Source organism: Metopolophium dirhodum, chromosome 1 (genome assembly GCF_019925205.1).
Source record: "Metopolophium dirhodum isolate CAU chromosome 1, ASM1992520v1, whole genome shotgun sequence".
In the NCBI taxonomy this organism is placed as follows: domain Eukaryota; kingdom Metazoa; phylum Arthropoda; class Insecta; order Hemiptera; family Aphididae; genus Metopolophium; species Metopolophium dirhodum.
Genome location: NC_083560.1, coordinates 123,876,827 through 123,895,081, shown reverse-complemented (window position 1 = coordinate 123,895,081; position 18,255 = coordinate 123,876,827). Strand labels below are relative to the sequence as shown.

Here is an 18,255-nt window from a genome sequence, read left to right as displayed (position 1 = left end):
ACAATTTAATTATAACTTTATAAAATGTAAATATTTATTTATACTTGGTGGTAGGTTTCTATGTTATTATTGTTTCTCCAAAAAAATGTCAAAAATAGTTTTGAAACTTAAGTCATTCAAATTTAATTGTAACGAAGAATAAGTTAATCATAGGCTGGAAAAGAAAAATCTAGCATCACCTTTGTATTTTAATATACTATATAATATTTATATAAAAGTTGTATAATATAATATACCTACATACATATAATATTTAATTTTTTTTCCTTTACAAAATATGATTCTTATATTTAGGCTCATAATAATATGATAGATTATAATATTATACATGTTGTAATCGAAAGTTACAATATTACAGTTATAATTTAAGCTATATAAATGGAAAACATATCATGAAGTATTTATGAGCTTGATCACTGAACTCGGACAACCGACCTTCGGTCCGTCAGACAGCTGGCCGCCGCACCGAAGTCGAACGACGCGCACCAAGAGGGTGAGAGGCCAGTATTATAGTACAGGACCAGTGGCGTGTATCGTAAAACAAATTGGCGTTGCTCAAATAATTTTAGGTGGCTTACCCCTCATAATACTGTTAAACCGACCTATAAAATTTCCTATTTATCTTCTATTAATACCCACCCACACATATTTAAGGTGTTGCCTGAGTAACACTTGGACCTTTTGTTACACGCCACTGTACAGGACAGTACGAGAACTCGAGACCGGTGGGCTAGCCAGCCGGATCGAGAAGTCCGGACCAACAACACTCATAGCCATACGCAATTTGTACCTTGTTTTTTTTCTATTTTGACTGTAAGCCTCCCCTACGGGCAATAGCAATCGACCACTGTTTAATAATTGCAAAATGTTACCATAGTATTTTCGCTATATCGATTGGACCGATGAGGCTAATCTAAATAACTGTTGGTATGGCCTAATTATGAGCTGTGTGATTTGTTTTTTCAAGCAGCATAATATATTATATAGTTCCTTTCAGCGAATCTTGTATATAGATATAGGTACAATTTATTATTTAAATTATGTATTAGTATATTATATTATATTATAGAGTATATCTAAAATATATAGATGTCTGAAAATGGCTGTTTGATGTTAGAAAATGTTGTTTCACAAGATATTTTGATGAATAATACGTATAAATGTTTTCTTCAGTATATGAAATATGTCATCGAAATCTTCAAAGTGAAAGAGAACAATTTAAGCTTTGAAAAGTGTCCATTATCAACGTTCAACTTAAAGTTGTACACAATTAATCTTACTAAAATATTAAATTATAATTTACTTACTATCTGGACCTATGTATTTTCAATAACTTATTAGTTTAAACTTCGAAACAACTACTGAAAATGTATTGCATATTTGCGTCTTTAATATAATCTAGTCTCTATATTCTAGTGAACTAATCATTTAATGTATGTTTATCAAAGGCTTGAGAGGAGTATATATATATCATATTGAATAAGACGCTTGTTGATGCGAGACTGCGAAACGTGAAAAAATTTTATTATCACCTAATTACTAATCAAAAATGGAAGTCTTCAGGTAAATATCCCACAGAATTCATTCTCAAGTAAAACTTTAAACATAATTACATCATTTGTGTATAAACTGTTGTGAAGAAAGAAGAAACAAATGAAGAACAATTATTTATGGAAATTGATTGAGTGTAAACAATATCTGAAAAATGAAAAAAAGTAATTTAAATAGTAATGGGTAATTATATTAAATGAAATTAAGGGTAAGATATAACATTTAGTAAATTAATAAAATAAAAATAGATTTAAAAATACAAAAAAACATTATATTTGCAACACCTCTCTAATAATTTGTAGAAGCAGCAAAACAAGATAATATAGATTAAATTTAAAAGTGGACAGTACAGGTATTTGTAAAAAATAACACAAACAAATTTGACTACATTTAGACTTAAAAGTTATAACTTAATTAGGTGTTCCAAATGATAAATAAAAAAACTCGTGGAATTTTCGGTGTGAATTAATTTGAGAGAAGACTCTGAAAATATATTATTTATTTACACAACCCCCAGCGCAGCTACAAAGAGGGAATAATGTAAGCAATACAACCATAGAAAAAAAAGTTTTATTTTGAGTAGACCACCACCAACACCTCTAAAAATGATTTGTAATCTTTTTTTTTAATTATGGAAAAGCGGTAAAATATAACCCAACGATACTGCAGTAAAATCGCGACGTGTTTCGACGAACGTAATAAAATTTTCCGGAGTGAAGTATATTTATTAGTTTTATTCACGTAAATAAAATGTTAAATGCTTTATTTTTTTTTCTATTTCTCTCTTACGAATCTTAACTTAATCAATTCGTGTAATCGTATATAAAAGTACCAAAGAATAACACTCTTAAATGAATGACACTTTAATTACAAATGTTAATAGCTTCACATAGCTGGATAGGCTATTGTTTGGGTGGTGTTACATATTATAATAAGTGATTTTATATTAAACCTGAAATAAGTACTGAAACAAAATTTAAAAAAAAAAATAACAATTCTGAGCGAACCACGGTTAAAACCACACGTCATGCTAAATTTTATCACAAGCTACATTTGTCGTTTGTTTTAATTCCGCTTAAGCGAACTACAGAAAAAAAAACAAAAAAGTTACCTGTTTTAAGTACCAGCTACACTCAATCTCCAATCTATAGATAGAACTACTTGAAACTTTTGGAGCACTGCTAATCAAAAAATGTTCACAAGAAAAAAGATAAAACTAATAAAATCATAAAACTAATACATTTCATTTCACAGAATATTGAATATTTCGTATTCGTATTGTAAATTACTTGAATACATTTTATTTATTTTTATATCAAGTAGGTACCTATGTAATATATTATTTAAGAAATAAAAATATTTTGTTTTATTTCATATCGCTGTAGTTGATTTATTAATATTAATAAAGATAAATATCATAATTATAACTCTAAAATTTAATATATAGTTTTAAAACCGTTTTTACATTATTAGTTCCAATTGTATTGTTCGGTGTTTATTTACTATTATATAGTGTTATAGGCGTGCAGTCTATTTGAGATGCAACCTTTTTAAATTCAACCTTCTTTCAAATTAAAATATTATACACCTGCACAAGTCTAAGACCAAGATAACCTGATTAAACTTGTTTGATCTAATAAACTATAAACTCAACACTACCCTCATCCGCCATGTAGTCAGATGTACAAACCTATAAAATATAATATTATAAATTATGATAACACCGTGTATTAGGGTTATTTTTAAATAAATAGTTACGTAATACGTTACCTGATTATTGAAACTGACTACCTATTTTTTAACATCTCATACTTTTCAGTTACCAGGTTTAGTAGAGTGTTTAAGTGACGGTTACTGACAACCAGAGACCAAGACCGAAGTCAGAGCTCTGAATTCGATTAAATACTATTTGGTTAAGGATAAGTATTGGAAAAAAAATACATGGTTGTAGACGATAATGGGCTAGACGTAATCACAAGGAACAAATAAATATATATTATAATGTACATGTTTTTTTCATGTTTTTTAGAAATTGTATGATACCATAATAATATTAATAATCATAATCACCATACGTAATAATGAAATTCATGGGCGTTGCAAACATGATTATACCATGGGTGACCGACCACGACATAAGGAGAAGTATAATAATATGTGAAGTATAATATGTTAAAATGTTTTTTTTCTTATAAACGGTCGTCTCTTGCGGCTTCAACACGCCACGGGCTACCACTCACTCAGTAATAATAATACTAAAATCATTTGGGGGAACGAAAATTTTGTACCCATCCCAAAACATATAATCTATATTAAAAACAACTGTCACGCGGATCTGATTCCATGTGGGTGGCAAACAGAAATAAAAATAAAAGTTTTCCGACGAGACAAAAAAAAAATTATAATTATAAATTGGCTGGTATTATAGATGGAATTACAAAGGATATGCATGGGATGGGATTTATTTGAGTTCAAACTACATGTTGTTCGTGTGACCAAGGGAAGCCACGTAAAATATATTTTATAGGAACCATTGAATAAATTTGAAATAAAATTTTTTTGATTAATGTATCATACACATATTATTACTCCAAATCTAAAAACCAAATATATTTTATAAGAATAGTTATTTGAAATCGGACGAATCATTTTGAATAGCCCCAAACACATTATATAATAATATATTGTATCTAATACTCGAGCACCGTTCACAAAGATCGTGATGATGAGAGGGTGGTGGTATAGTATGCTGGAGTTATCGTCATGAAGTTATCAGGACTTAGGATGGGGATGGGGAGGTGGAATATAATCACATGACGTTATAGTTCGTAACACCATGTAGGATTGCTTGGTTAGTAGCTTATAAAAATATGTACTTAAGAAATTGATACATATTTTTTAATATTAAAAAAATTTACAACTATTTATTCATTATAATAATATAATATTACACCATGATCAACACACTTAAATTATACGAATGAGCAAGTAAGGCATGTGGTTGTTGCTTGAAATTTAACTTTGAACTTCGATAGCGTATAAGGTCTGACGCAATACAACACACATTTCCGGACATGGAATACGATTGCATCTGCTACATAATATGGTACATAATTTAATATTGATCAAGTGAACTGCAAACACACAGAAATATCAATATTATGTAAACGAGATTAAATACTCACATTATTAGCTTTGTTCATAATCTCTGTCACGACGTCTTTTCAATCGATTCGCCACACAGGGGGTGAACAGATCCGGATTATGGTCACGTTTTTTTCCACGGAATATTGCGCTCACTGTCATTGCCACTACGAATGTAACCAAAAATCCCAACACAATGTAGTACAGGTAACTGATTCGGTACAGATACACATAGCCGTCTTCATGAAGTGCTCTTAAGAAATAAAACTAAGAATTACATTTTGTATCATATAATTAGGTGGTACCTACAATATTATAACAGTGGAATATCTGAAGTTATTTTGGTGGAAAGGGGATGTGGTGATTAAATTATGTTAACACAACTCTTGTTGAGGAGCACTTCCTCCTCTCTAAATATGCATCACATTAAATAATTTCTTTTTTCCTATAGAATTATTTGTTTTATATTTTGTTTAATTAAAATTTAACAATACTTGTGTTATTTAAGATACATTAAAAATTGTTTAAATGGAAAAAACGGCCTAACTTTGAATAGAGGGATCCCAATGCTCCCTCCAAATAACGTTTTCAATAAGTTTAGGCTAGAAAACGGAATGTATAATATGTATATAGTTATCGTTTTGTTTTAAGTATAATATAGTATACTAGTAAATACCTATGAAATTTTAATTAAAAAACCAAAACAGGCTAAACAGGCTAAAAGTTTCCTAATAAAACTTGAAATTTAGAGTACAACAATAATTTTTAACTTTTATATACAACTATAGTCAATAATACGGAAAATAAAATGGTGCATTGTCTTTACCCTTCATAATGTGATGATGGAAGCTGGGTAGAACTTGCAGAGTTATTAAATATTGTACACGAATTTGTGTACGATGGTAGATTTTCAACCGGAGGTTTAGGCCCACCGAATCCAATGATAAACGAAAAAGTCAGGCCAAATATTAAGCCGGTCAGTGCACCCTAGAAATTTAAGATTTTATAATTAATAGTTCAAAATAAAATAAAAGATATATTTTGGATTTAAAAGAGGAAAACTCAATCAAGTCACACGGAACTCAGATTTTTCAATTCACTTTAAATAACGCCAGAAAAATATATTTTAAAATACTCAACAATTTGTGATATAAAATAGACACGATTATTCAGACTTTTCAAAATATAATTTTTAATGTCCGAGTTCAATACGACCTGAATATGATTATACTATTCTCCTAAATAAAATAAAAATTATCGAAATATGAATATTTCACGAGGCCAGAGAGTTTTTCCTGTGAGCAAAGTTTTTTTACGAAAAACCCATCGGCTCCGACCACCTTAAAATTAAAATATTCAAACCGGCGATAACCATAATATTATAATAATATTATAAATCGTAATCAATTACTTTTTGGTTGATGTAGGGTAAGAGTATACCCAATGTAAACACGGCCAACACGGGTCCGCCGATTACTCCGAATATGGTCAACGCAGTTTGAAGCACCGCGCCCATATATTTCGCCAGAAACGATAATATAATGCAAACACTACCGTACACGAGGACTAAAATTTTCATGAGATAAACCCGTTTTTTATCCGATATTTCTTGTTTTATAAACGGCTGCAATACAAAACATATCGTTTTAAGTACAAGACTGCATTATGTCGGACGTTTAAATTTGTTTGAAATTTAACTGCAGCCAACCTTTATGTAATCTTCCATCGTAATTGCTGCCAATGAATTGAGGATTGGCGATACAGAGCTCATTGCCGATGAAAATATTCCGGCTATGAATAATCCGGTTAAGCCAGGTATAGATCCCATAGTGTCCAGCACGTATAACGGCATCAATTGATCACTGCTTGATATACGACCAGACCTTTGTAAAGACAATTTATTACAGTTATTGCATTTATCATAATATAATTTGTATGTGTAATCCGTTACATGGTTTTGATAAAATAAAAATTTGTGTTTCGCATCTAACTTGCATATGGGTACCTACATGGATGTAGTAGAAAGTGTTGAAAAATAAAATAAAATACAACTTTTATCGGAATGTATAAAAATATACGTAATTAATAATGTCATAGATTGAATAATCGTGAAATAAAGATGTACGATTAATGATTATTAATATTAGACTATTGTACGTCACCGATTGATTGTCATCGGTCTCACCTAAGAAGTTTGTAATCTTGTTACCAGGTAAGAGCGATCTTAATTTGGTATGCATCATTAATTATTGTTGATACCTATAGGTACTGATAACAATGCCTAGCCGCCTAGGTACTTAACGATAAAATTACTGTCGTTTGTTTCGTTTCATTATGCTTGTCCATTACATTAATTTAAAATACATAACTCAGTATACGATATGATCGATGTTGATGAAATGTTTTTGATTAAAATGTGAACTATTAATGGCGATTTCGTGATGTGGATACAATACATCATTTATTGGTAAAATGCATTCATTGCTCTGCTAAGAATATTATAATACATATAATGATATAATATTATAATATTATGTGGAGCGCAGATAATATTCTATTAATATATTTTAGTAATAAGAACTTAAATATTTAATTACTTTATAGGATCGCAGTTATAATATTTTGAAAACATCGCTAGACCTGACAAAGCTGTTATAAGTGATATTACCATCACTAGTGGTAAGCTACACCACAGTGCGGTAACGGCAGTCTTATAGTCTTTCATGGTTAAAAACCTCTGTATTTGCGTTTGATTTACAGCATACAAAGAAATTTGAGTGAAAACCCCTCCGATTAGTATACTAAACCAACTGTGCCTTACTGTCGGATCGATACTGAAACTGAAATCGATAAATATTATTATTATTACATTAAACATATTTAAAATTAGTAATCGTTTTAACATTGTACTGAGAGCAGGTAATGATTTAATGAACTATTAAAAATTGGGCCGGTGAAATTGGAACTCAAACTCAGTTTATTGGAGAACAATGAAAATTATGTATATTATTACTACATTATTTATTAATTAACTAATTGATTAGGTCATTTTTAAATAGTTAGTTTTTGTAAAAATGTAAAAAAGATTTCAAGATAACTACTTTTCGATTTTTAAAAGTTTGATTTAGGTGTCACTGAGATTAAAAAAAAAGTTAAATTTGACATCAAAAATCATAAATGTATAATAATGACGGTAGAACTATAAGACTTAAATATTGATTACAAACTTCTAAAAATAAACTATCAATAGTCACATAAATATGATAAAATACACTTTTACTTACTTTCCAAAATTAATACGACCATATCTGTAGGAAATTTCCAAAATTTCAGATAGACCACCAGTTTCATACAAAGCTACCCCAACAACCGCAATTACCGATGCGTACATGAGAAGGGCCTGGAATAATAGATAAAAAAAAAAAAAACATTTAAGATTTAACTATTAATTATTTGCGTAGGTACCTATTATGTATAATGCAATTAATATAGTTTTGTAATATTTACGGAATACGAATATTATGAATACTTATAATAACAAGTAACAACCGTACACAAAATGTAATCGTGACATTTACTTGTAACAAATCCGTTATGATCACTGCTTTTATTCCACCCATCGTAGAGTAGAACACACACACCAACCCCACAAGCACAATGGAAGCAGACTGAGGTAATCCGGTCACAGCTTCTAAAGTCAGTGCTGGGACGTACAATACGATCGCCATGTAAAATATCATTTGAACGCTGAACGCTAACGACGTAGTCACTCGTGTCAAACGTCCAAATCGTACTTCCAAGTACTGTGAACAGTGGGACGACACATGATTATATTATTTTAACATAATATTGTTTTAACGTTCGTGGTTATTACTACTACCTCGTACAGAGACAAGTTGCCGAGCTTGAAGAAAACCGGCAGATATAAGTAACCAATGACGGGAGTGGCGATAATATAGGCGATGATTATGACGGAAAACTGGGTACCACGTGTATACACTTCCGAGCTCAAACCGAACATAGAGATGGCCGTTACGAAACTGGCCATCAGAGAAAATGCCACCGGTACGACACTCTGGTTCTTATCGCCCAACATGTATTCCTGTGAACATATCAATATACTATGATTATTATAATATTATTAGACTGATTCGCCGAGCACGCGATATCATATTTTGATAAACTGAAGTTTGGCCACATGGTCTTTGAGTGTATTTAAAAATCCCAAAAATTCAAATTCGAATAAATTAGTTATTGAAAGAACCAAGGTGAGCATGCTTGGTAAATCACATAGTACAGTAACGAAAAAGTAAAATAAAAATCATTACAGTTTTAAATGGTTTTTGTTTTCATGGACTTTAAAAAGGGATATGTATTATATACATTTGTGTAATTTTACATCATAATACATTATTGGGGGACGGAGTGGCCGAACGGACTAAGGCGTCGGCTGCGACGCAGCCGACCCGAGTTCGATACCTCAGTCCTGGGCGGCATTTTTCTTCGGGCAAGTCACGGTGGCATGGCAGATATCTACGGGTGCTCAAATTAAAAATTCTGCCAAAACAAACACACACGTGTAAACTAATCTACAGTACCCTCACTATAATGACCTAGTAGTCGAAGCCTTAACCCTAATAAAAAAAAAATAAATACATTATTGTTAATATTTAGGTACCTAATAAACAAAATTATTAATTTTCCATTTCGACGTGAATGATTTAAAATCACATAACCCATGTGTTTTTCAAAATGCATAAACAACTAAAATGTTGAAAGATGTAAAAATTCCCTTATTAATGAAGAATGATGCCAAATCTAAAAGATATATTATAATTAACTTCGTTCTGAAAGCTTCAATAAAAATAAAAAAATATTTGATTAATTTAATTTAAGTTTTAATAGTTATTTGTAGACATACATATTTTATAATTAATACAGTTTGAATTTTTCAACATTGAAATTACATTATTTTGAATTATTAACTTTTTTGTATATTTAAAATTTAAATGTTTTGAAAATGTAATCACACACACAATACATTATTTTATGTTTTTGATATTTTGAATGACAGCTTGGGTTTTTAATTTAATAATCGTATGCAAATTAATTTTTGATAAAATTGATTTTGTTGTCTTATTGTAATTCGAGAGTCATTCTTTAGACACTTATATTTTTCTCCAAAAATAAACAACTATATTTACTAGACATAATGTTTAATTTTAGCTCTTATTAAAAATATTATAGAAATTTGAAATTGTCAAGTTATTTTTAGTTTTTTTTTTTATATGTATAATGCATACCTATTAAATTTTTATTTATAAGTAGAAAAGCCCGAATACTATAGAATTATTCTAGTTGAAAGTAACTGGTTTAACGTACCCATGATTTCCCAGTTATATTGGATCTCCATAAATGGAGGTTCCCGTGTAGTTTACTAAAGTAGTTTACTCACAAAAAAAGACAGGAAAGACAAAAACAATATTTCGTATGTATGAAAAGTATGGCAAGAAGAAAGGGTTTAAACTATAGAGAGAAACAGGAAAGCCAACACAAGAACATTCGTCAAAACAGTGAATGAGCTTAAGAGGGGTTTCAAAACCAGGCCGACAATAACTCAAATGCAGAATGAGACCTTGTTATATTATATATATTCACTTTTCAATCAACTTAATAGAAACGAAATAGTGGAATAATATAATACGAGAACACAAAGTATTGGACAAAGTATAAAACAAACATGATTGGAAGAAAGGGAAACTAGACTTAATATGCACAATTTTTTTATAAGTGTTTGAAGTTAAAATTTTGAAAACATTTGTGAATATGACGAAAATTTGCGAACTATATTGTAGTTAAAAATGTATACAATTTGAATAGCAGAGTCTTTAAAACTTTGATACACTTGAATATTTAGCAAAAATAATGATTTTACTTATTTTGTTGTAATTCAAAAATATTTTATTCAGTGGGGACTTGAAACTTATACGTATATTATTATATTTTACTATACACAATGATGATTTCAAATTATTTAGATTAGTTTTGTACTATTTCCTATATTTTACTATTTTAGGTATACTTACTACGTTCGTATTGTCATTTATAAGTCGGTATGTCTGTATTGACTCAAAACTCAATATATAATAATACATGAAATAAAAACATAGTACCCTTATAATAATTATTAATATAATAAATGCGATGTTTTTGGCAAAAATCAATTTTATTTACTGTATTTACTAAATTTATATCTAGCAATATAATTGTATGATACATTATACTTAGTAATATTATACAGGTCGACATGATATTGTCTCCAATCTGACGCATTTTTGTAATGAATGATTAATCATTGAATCCAAATTTAACTATCCCATTTCACATCGACCTACCCAATGACGATATACAACACCGACGAGTATACAGCAGAGTAATTTCCCTTTATTTTTATTTTTATTTTTTTTTACGATTCGGTCGAGTTTGGAGTTGACGTGTTTCACGTTTTCCCGATGTGCACTAAAGTCCCACCGTTCCAGTCACGTCCATAATATCATTTCTGGAGGGACGGGCGAGGATCAAAGACCAATCAAAACGTATGCGTCGGTTCCGGAGTGGAGTAAGGAAAATAAAGCAAAAAAGTAAAACGCATCACACACTCTACGCAAAAAAAATTACCGAAAACCTCGGACGTAGCCCGACACGCGTGTCGTGGACGAAAATAATAATTATTACCTGTGTAGTCTTCTGTTTGCCGCCGGAAAATCGGTAGTACACACCGATCGAGGAGGACACGATCAACGTTATTCCGAACACGACGTAGTCGGCAACACCCAACGCCATGATGGTGGTTGAGAAGAACACGGTTACTATTGTAGCTGTTTACTTGCACTGACGAATTACAATAATATTATCACGTTGGCTACCGACGGAAACCCACATGGAAATAATTTGAATTGCCGCAGCAGCGTTTCGTTTGATAGTGTCGTTTTGCACGGTGGGGCGTATTAAATTAACATGTTATTATCCGATAATTATATTCACTATCCCGCGGTGTATATTTTACGAGCCGACGCACGCGGAGTCGGGTTCCGACAGATTCGTGTCGAGAATCGATCGATCGGTTTTTTTTTTTTTTTTACTACGTACGATTAAACGGATTATATTATAGAAATCCTTAGTGAGTGTTTTTTTATTTCGATTGATTTGAAATAGTATGTCTACGGGCGATCAGCTTCCATGTATACCGGGTCGCATTTTAAATGAACGGCTCTGTAAGATAAAAAAGATTAATAAATACATACACGATTGTTTTTAAATACACTAAATCAATATTGTTATCGTTTTAAACGTTTGAATTCATTTCTCAATATGATAAATATCAAAACTAAAATAGTTACAATAAAATGTGCCGTGATTTATATCCGTGTACGAGGGATTTTTTTGTTTTATATGAAGGATTTGTTAAAACATTACATTAGTAAAGATGTGAAAAGAAAAGTGTAAAAAGGTTTAGCAGTAAACATTTAAACTGTAAAGAAATCGTCTTAATGATCTTTAATCAATATCTAAGTAGGAGTAGTTCAATTACCGAGCAAAGATGAGTCATCCTGTACGTTATTCGTGTTTGTATAGTTTTATGGAATGTTTAGCTACATATACACTGAAACAAATAATTATTAATGCAATATAAGAAAGATAAGGCAAATGTACTTTTATATTTCTGTCGAATAAATAGTTATAAATTTACTACAGATTAAAAACGATTTACGATGCAGGGCATAAATCGTATAAAAAAAAATTAATTGCCAGATTAGTCGGTTATTAATTGCTTATGAACTATTATACTAATATAATAGTATCATTGCTTAAGTATATCTGGCGTATATTATTTGATATAACTAAAACAATGTTTTATTTTATTCAATAGATAATAATAATATGAGCATAATATAATAATTACTGTATAGTTTTAAAACTGTGATACCGAGTAAAAATAATATTATGTGAAAATCGAAAATCCAAGATAAACGCAAGATGTAATAATATGTACTTGAGGACTCACTAGTCGTCAAATAAATGCAAAACAACAATGGAAACCAAGAACGGTGTACGATTTATTAACGATATAAATATTGTAACAATCATCGTGTTTGAAAAAAAAAAAATGGAAATAAATATATAGGAACCAAGTTGGGAGTTACATCGAATTCGTTGAAATGTCGCAACAACTGTAGTATCGCTGAATAATAAACTGTAATAACTATGAGAAACTAAATATTATGACGTACTCCACAGATGGTATAATGTATTTTGTATTATCATTAATGAATAAAAAAAACTTATCGTAAATAAAAATAATATGGGATGATCAAAAATCCAAGATAAACGCAAGACTATGCATATTTTGTACCACTGCAGGTCTCACTAGTTTAAAAATACAATATCATGCAAAACATCAATGGGTATCAGAAACGGTGTACGATTATTAAAAATATAAAATATATTATAACAATCGTCGCGGTTGAAAAAATAGAAACGAACCTATACGAATCAAGCTGTAATGAAATCCGTTGTAATGTCGCTATAACTGCATAACTGAATAATAATAATAATAATAAATATCATATTTAATGTAATTACTATGGACAACTAATTAATATCATGCCCAACGACGTACTCCAGAGATGGTATAAAATATGTATTGACATTAATAATAAATAATGATCGTAGTATTAAATAATATATTATAGTCGGCAGTTGACATTTAAACACACTGAGCGATGAAATGATACGAATCGATGAAATGGCGACGTTCCTTGTGTACAATAGTTAGGGAATAATCCACGTGGAAACACATTATACTTATCTTTAGTCAGTTGAAACGAGTGATCGAAGTTAATAATTTTATACGAACCGGCTGAAATCATGTTAGGAGTCTATTAGAAATGATGCGGTGGTCGTGAACTTTCACATATTATTATATTCTAAAATCATATTCCCACGTGAAATACCATAACGGCTGAACCTAAATAGTAGTTAGTAACACCTGGCCCATTTTAAACTGTTAGACATAATACCATAATATTACAGTTTGAAATAAAATAATTAAGTGAAAAATATGAATTTTGATTTAAAACCGATGATGAATTATTATAAATATAGATAACTATTTTTATTATTTTGTATTATATTATTCTAACATAGGTATCTATTATTTTTAATTCATTCCAAAAGAACATATAAAAACAAAATGTGTAAATTCTCATAAAAATATCGGGCTTTGGAGTAAGAAATGAAAAATACAGGATGTCACTCAAAAAATAATTAAATAATATAATAAATAATAAAATTGTTTTCAATAATTTTGAAGAGCCTTAATGTTAACCTTTAAAACAATCACCATGTTTATTTGGTACATGCTAGGGTCTAATACTCTAATTATTTAAAATCATTTACAGACTACAGTGCAAATTAATTCTGTAATAGAGTTTTTAATTAACAAAGAATACACTTCTAACTTAAAAGAATAAAAATAATTTGAAAATCTTCAACGTTTATAATCTTATTTTAAAATTAAACACAATTGCTTAAAATTACTATTCTATAACATTAACAATTAGTTTTATCAGTTTGTAAAAGTTAAGTTTATATTTATAATTATTAAAATAGTAGATATTATGCATTATACGACATAAATTATACATAATATATATATTTATATAATATAAAATAATATGAACTTATATTATAATGTGGTTTACAGATACGCGATTATTCTTATCACTTGATAAATTATGTAATATTATTAATAATTTAAAAAGTAATGAATGTAGTATATTTTATTTAGACGATCGTATCTTAAATCCATCTGTTTTCCCTGTAGTTCATGAATATTATCGTGCGTTCCGGTGATTAAAACTTGATTTTACTCAAACTCCACGAGTTTGACTTTAGTTGAATCGGACGTAGACGCGCAACGTTTCGAGGATCCGCATAATCATACGTGCTATCTGTATTAAAATAATATCATTAATATGAAACTGTAATTAAAACCACAAGTTGCAGCCGATCGCTGAATGATGATATATTTTTGCTGAAAACGTTGTCGGTTGTGCATCGGAAATGCCTCGGAAATAGGCGTCATTACGTTCTCTCGGATACGGATGTATAGATATTTTACATCCTCCAGAGAGTGCTGTGATAAAACACATTATTACTATACATTTTTTTGTATGTAATTCTAAAATTAATTCAAAAGTTATATTTCCGATGTGAAGACTAATACGGTCCGTAGCAATTTTTAAACAGGATTACCGTCCGAAAAGAACCAAAATACATTTGTGATAGGACGAGGTGGGGTTATTATTGATTACCAGGGATTTTATGCATTAAACAATGAAATATTTATGTATTTTAGTAAATTATTTCGCATTTACGCGGTGTTTGATTTGGAAACTATACCAACAGTATAGCACACCATTGCTGAATTTGGAAATTAAATTTTAAATTCCTCGTTAAATTGAAAAATAATAATTTAACGGAATGTTTTAAATTATTGAATGAAATGCTCGGGAGGATATCATATTATATTACCAACTCACGTACGATGTACACTCATTTTTGAGTGGCCTAAAATGTTTAAATAGTGGAAGGAGGAGTGGTGGAGGAGGCAAAAGATAACAAGTAAAATATGGGACATCCTAGGATAGTACCAACAATTGACAAAAATATCAAACAAATTATCTAATTACATTTTCGAAATTAACAAATTTTACTCAAACCCTTTAGTTTTCATACTATCATGAAATTTATTTCTTTGAAATCCAATATACTACTTGAAACCACAATGGTGTAGAGACTACTCGGTCAATAAAGAAAAACGTAAATAACAAGTCAACAAATTAAAACATGAAAAAACAAAACATAAAACAATACGATGGGTTCCACCAATGAATTAGTCTTTTCTCCTTGTGTAAATATTGCAAAAGAAATAAATGTATTTTATGATAAAAATTACTTATAATAATTGTGCAAATTGTAAATACCTATCTCAGTATTTTTTATAAATAACAATCATAAAAAAGAATTTTCATTTAGATTAATTAAAGAATTATGTTTACTCGCAAAACTTTAGGGATTAAAGAACAAGGATTAAATTAAAAAGAATCTTGATTTATTTTTGAAATAATATAAAATAATTATATTTTTATTCAACTGAAACCGCGAAATACGCTTGGGAGACTTTTAAATTAGAGTTTGAATTGTTATGAATTTGATTTCATATTGTATTAACGTTAACCATGCACTACAGAAAATATATATACGTTATAGCAGTGGTTCCGAACCTTTTTCATCTGATGCCCCTTGAAAATTTTCAAAAATCTCACTTCCCTTAAATTCAAGTTTAGGCAATTTTTTTTTGTGAATCGTACAAATAAATCATAAATATATATATATACATATATATTTGTTAATATTATGCAGTTGTATAATAATTATACAACTATATATTTTTTTGTATTATTATTATTTTATTATTTTCATAATTTTAAAAATGTATTATAATTCAACTTACGAATAAGTAATAATATTAAATATAAGGAAAAATTGTTGAATATAAAAACAAAAATATTAATATAAAATATAAATAATATAAATAAATTTAATGAGAAATTCGAGACTATTTTCTCTTACCAAGTCCATAATCCGTGGGGATATTTTTGACAACGCGCAACGCATATCATTTTCAACATTCAAGGGATTTCTTTGTTTGCTTTTTATTTTAAAGTGTGGAAGATACTACTAAACAGAAACTTTCCTACGTCCATATTCTATTCAAATGTTAACAGATTCAAATAAAACGTCACGGACATTACACAACTCTCGACGGAATACACAGTGAATTATTTAACCGAACTTTTGATTAAATAATAATATAATAATTTAATCTGGTAACTCAAAGATGTCCCATGGACATCTTATGTGTAGAGAAGAACCTGCAATGTGTGAAACCTACGGAGAAAGTCTCACAGTCAATCACCTCCTTGAGCAATGTCGTAACCATACAGATACCAAAAAAGACTTGAAATGCCCGACAACATCTTCGAAGCCCTCAGTCCAACCCATGACAACACCAACAAATTAATCGCATTTCTTAAACAAATCGATATGTACAACCTAATTTAAGGAGCTATTGCATCATTAATATGTAACTAAATATCTTCATTTTTTGTTGCAAGCTAATAACCTTAGCAGTGGAAGCTGTACCATGAATAATAAAAATAAAATAATTTAATAATTATTTCTAGAAATAAAACTACCGAACCAATCAAAATTTGTTAAGTTCATATACAATTATTGTGAATCATGATATAAGTACACGGGAGTGCCTACCTATTGTTTTGATTGTAATATTATTGCGACGTCGGTGTATTTTTTAAAGGTTTTTTTTTTTTTAATTTAACATATTATAGTTCATAATGTATTACAACTTTTAAAACATTTTATTTATCTATATATATATAAAAATAAGTGTACATTTTTAATAAATTGTATAACTCAAGATCTACCAAACCGAATTCGATAAAAATTTCAGGGCATATTAAGATTGATATGTAGATGGTTTCTGTGAAGTTTCTCTGCTGTGCAACAAGTGGTTCCGGAGTTATGGCCTCATAAGTGTACACCTGGCGATATGGTCAAAAATAACAACAACGTCTATATAATAATAGTGTATTGTATATTGCTTGCTATTGGTTACGGGCATGTTTGTTGATTTGTATTATTATTTTTCGTCAATATATATAATATATAGGTATATCTTCTAACTATATAAATGTGAAATGAAAATCTTTGTACAGGGTAATTCTGAAACTACTTATCAGATCTTCATGATTTTTTTTTACGAAAGAATATATCTCGGAGAAGGTTTCTATGAAAGAAAATTTTAGGGAAATCCACCGGAAAAGTAGGAAATTTGAATGTCAAAAATACAACTGTGACGTCATCGGTCCAGAAAAAAATAAACAAAATAATAAAAAATGTAGTTTATTGTTGCAGATTAAAATAATAATAGAGTATTATGTTATATTGGTTTCTATTGGTTAATTGGGAATATTTGTTGATAGGTATTATTATTTTTTGTCAATATATACATAATTGAATGTTTGTGTGTAGATTAGATCTCTGGGAAGAAGATAGGCTAATTTAAAAATGGTTAAATTTGTTTTTTTTATTAATCTGATTTTAGTATGGTTAGGTTAGGATTTTGTATTAATTGATTCTATTAATCCACCATAAGTAGAATATGACAAAATTGGTATAACTTTTATGCTTTAGAGTTAAATCATACACTTACGTGCAAACAGCATGGTGTCCGTGATCTACCGCAGGTAGATTGCCCACCTGATAATATACTGATACGAATCAGAATTTTTATTCTGGACTACGGAAAAGTTAAGATTTATTTTGAACACCATACACCGAATATTAAATAACGAATTGAACAAAGTTTGAGTCATATAGAGTTAGTACATTTAACGGGCAACGAAGTGCACG

The 18,255-nt window shown here is 29.4% G+C and overlaps 2 protein-coding genes across 5 annotated transcripts in view; one reads left to right on the top strand and one right to left on the bottom strand.

Moving 5' to 3' along the window:
• LOC132933963 (tyrosine-protein kinase receptor-like) overlaps positions 1–18,255 on the top strand; it is a 418,129-nt gene that overhangs the window by 268,224 nt on the left and 131,650 nt on the right. The gene's annotated exons all lie outside the window — the stretch shown is intronic.
• On the bottom strand, positions 4,432–13,760 carry LOC132936013 (putative sodium-dependent multivitamin transporter). Of its 3 annotated transcripts, none has more exons than XM_061002667.1 (11): positions 12,096–13,757; positions 11,431–11,967; positions 8,576–8,797; positions 8,274–8,498; positions 7,980–8,095; positions 7,293–7,535; positions 6,404–6,578; positions 6,107–6,319; positions 5,522–5,682; positions 4,737–4,948; positions 4,432–4,642 (listed from the first exon to the last, which is right to left on the bottom strand). In XM_061002667.1, exons 2-10 carry the CDS (start codon positions 11,536–11,538, stop codon positions 4,741–4,743), a joined length of 1,671 nt encoding a protein of 556 aa, XP_060858650.1. In that variant the 5' UTR covers positions 11,539–11,967; positions 12,096–13,757; the 3' UTR covers positions 4,432–4,642; positions 4,737–4,740. The 3 variants fall into 3 exon arrangements, with proteins under 3 accessions (XP_060858650.1, XP_060858649.1, XP_060858651.1); XM_061002666.1 differs by having other exon boundaries at positions 4,432–4,645; positions 12,096–13,755; XM_061002668.1 differs by lacking the exon at positions 7,293–7,535 and having other exon boundaries at positions 4,432–4,645; positions 12,096–13,760.